At 42.6% G+C, this 2,805-nt stretch overlaps 1 protein-coding gene across 1 annotated transcript; it reads right to left on the bottom strand.

Moving 5' to 3' along the window:
• Positions 1-718: 718 nt before the first annotated feature.
• On the bottom strand, positions 719-2,476 carry LOC145403382 (uncharacterized). The gene is made up of 2 exons (XM_080275166.1): positions 2,348-2,476; positions 719-1,099 (listed from the first exon to the last, which is right to left on the bottom strand). The coding sequence occupies exons 1-2, from the start codon at positions 2,474-2,476 to the stop codon at positions 719-721; spliced, it is 510 nt and encodes a 169-aa protein (XP_080131292.1).
• Positions 2,477-2,805: the final 329 nt, after the last annotated feature.

Here is a 2,805-nt window from a genome sequence, read left to right as displayed (position 1 = left end):
TTAAAGAATCCATACTCCAAACTACAATTGCCCTCCATTCATTTAAAAAGAAAAATTTAACAGATGGCCTTCAACAGCTGTGGCGAAGTATTGGGGAAACTAATCTGAGGAAGCGAGTTCCAAAGAGAAGCCGTATAATATCTTGATAACATATTTTGCTGCCAGTGAGTAAGGATGAGAAGAAAGCTTGTCGCTGGATGATGTGCATTATATAATTTAAACTGCGGCACGTGTTTTGCAGAAACTTCTGTAACATCACAGACAAACGTATATCCATAATTGCCGTCAAATCAGACAAATCAAAGAAATTCTGAGGGATATTCAGCAGACTTAGACCTGCACTTTTGTTAACTGAGTTCTCTGGCAGATGTTGCCTATTTACTGTTGAAATCTTAGCTACTGGTAGCGATGATTTCCATGACAACCGATCTCATTTTTTTTTTTTTTTACAGACAGGTATAAAACAGTTTTTATTATAAGTATTAGGTAAATGGGATGACAGAAATTCTATAAATGTCTTTATTTCTAAAAGGAAACAATTCGTGATGCTCTGGTTTCCTTTATAGCATATAAGACCCTGTAGTTTCCATTACCATAGGGTCTTCGTTTCGTAGGAGTATGTAGTTGCAATGTGTTGTATTGTATTGTGTTGAGCATAAGGAGCGAGTTCAGGCTGCCTCGTCGTCACATTCTCCTGTCGGGGCATGTCAGCTGCAGTCTATGACAGGTCCATCATGCCACATCCCCAGGCCCGCTCCAGCACACTGCCCAGCTGCTCCTGCTCCAGAGGACACTTGCTGAAGAGTTTGTCACAGGACGCTGGGTCTCGAGTCTGGCGGCCCACTCCTGCAGCGTACACGAAGGCCGCGTTGTAGGAGGTCAGCGACTCTGTGTCGTTGGAGAACATGCTTGCTAACATTGCCTCCTGCGGCGAGAGGGCCTGCTTTTCCTTGGCCTGCAGGCCACACAGAAGCTTCAGGATGCAGCCATCGGGGTCCAGCTGCGTTACTGTCGTCAGCAACAGGTTCTCGTTCACATCACCGCCTTGAGGCAGTGACCGCTTCCCAAGTCTGGAGGCCACACCTGCGAAAAGAGCGGCCTGGCCCAGCAAAACCCACAGGTTACTCATACACACACTGATGACCCTGCAATTAAAACTAAGTAGCCTACGTGAAGCAGAAAGGCAAACCCCAGATTTTTTACACCATTACTGAAGTATCACCATCCTGACCTCTTTATTTCACCCAAGGATAGGGTGAGATATATTAACAAACATGAAGGGAATTTTGAAAAAGACTGACGTTCCTCCTTTGTCGCTGATCACGTTATGTAAAGTGGAATGCAGTCTCACCATTTCCTATCCACTCAGGTGTTTTGATTTTGATCATCTTAAATTAGGAGCTGACCTACACCACCTTCAAGCACTTAGTTTTGATCATTCAGATGCTAACCATTTCCTTCATGTGGACGCATTTACTGACTTTAATTAAGCTCACACCGAATCATTGTATTTAACAAAGCAAACTCCAAGTAGTGAAAGAACTGACAGAGTTTAAATCTTTTACCTACCAGAGACTGGCCTCTACAGACTATAATTATCTGTCGGTAGCCTGAAAAAAGCGATGTAAACTTAAGATACGCCGTTTTTGCAATAAATACGAAATCTTGAGCAAATACTTTCAAAAGCCGACAATGTATTATTCAGAGACCAATATCATGATCCGAAATAGTATATTATCAAGCTGTAGTAGCTGTTGCAACCCCAGGTTCATCTGAATGTGAATCCAGTGGACTGCAGGCTGAAGTTACCCTTGTCCTGCAATCCACCATCCTCCTCTTTGGGGGTAGGGAGAGAAATGAAGGACGTTTGTATGACTAGGCAGTAAAGTCAACCGGTCATATATATATATATATATATATATATATATATATATATATATATGGAAGGAAAATACGAAAAAAAAAGTAAGTTTGTGATTCACTGTACATCAAATGGAGTCAGGTAGGACAAGAATTAGTAGTGCTGTAAGTCTGTCTTTGAATTACCATCTCGGACAAGGAAATGAGGTCTGTCACTACAAGAATAATTCAAAAGCATATACCTTGTACAGGGTGTCCCAGGAAGTAAGAAACAATAATTACTGATGGCCTGATGGTGAATCAGGAGGGGGACCATTACCGCCTATAAAGGGTTCAGTAATTGTAGTTCTGTAACAGGTGCAAAGTAGATCAGTGTCGATATAACATTTTCGTTCAAAGTTAACAAATAATAATAGTAATAATAATAAGCCTGTCATAGTTGGTCCCCCCTATCCCGAGATGCTGTGCCTGTGGGAGTGCATACTACCTTAAGTCCAATGATCCCCAAGGCTACTATGGCAGGGGTGACGGCCAGGGTGATGGGGGTGGCCTCAACCACCGCCCAGCATGCAGCCACCACAGCCAATACCAGCACACTGCAACGCATCTGCAACATGACAGTCCTTCTCATTATACACGTACGTTGTTTTAATATACACTTGCAGTATTATTAACAGACCTTCAACACACTGCAACGCATCTGCAACACACCACCGCCGCCAACACCAATGCAAAAATAACCCATCAGCAGCACGACGCTTTCCATTATATACTTACACTGCTGGAAATACTATATCCATCTGCAACACACTGCAGCACGCTTGCAATAAGCCAACACAATGCATGATACAGACACTTCTCTAAATAATATACACATCTGCAATACACTGCAATGGATCTGCAACACAGCACTCTTTGATTTGTACCCTTACACTGTTCTAAATA

Source organism: Coenobita brevimanus, chromosome 60 (genome assembly GCF_032717465.1).
Source record: "Coenobita brevimanus isolate Jiangsu-jjx chromosome 60, ASM3271746v2, whole genome shotgun sequence".
Taxonomy (NCBI): domain Eukaryota; kingdom Metazoa; phylum Arthropoda; class Malacostraca; order Decapoda; family Coenobitidae; genus Coenobita; species Coenobita brevimanus.
This window is presented reverse-complemented; position numbering and strand designations above follow the sequence as displayed.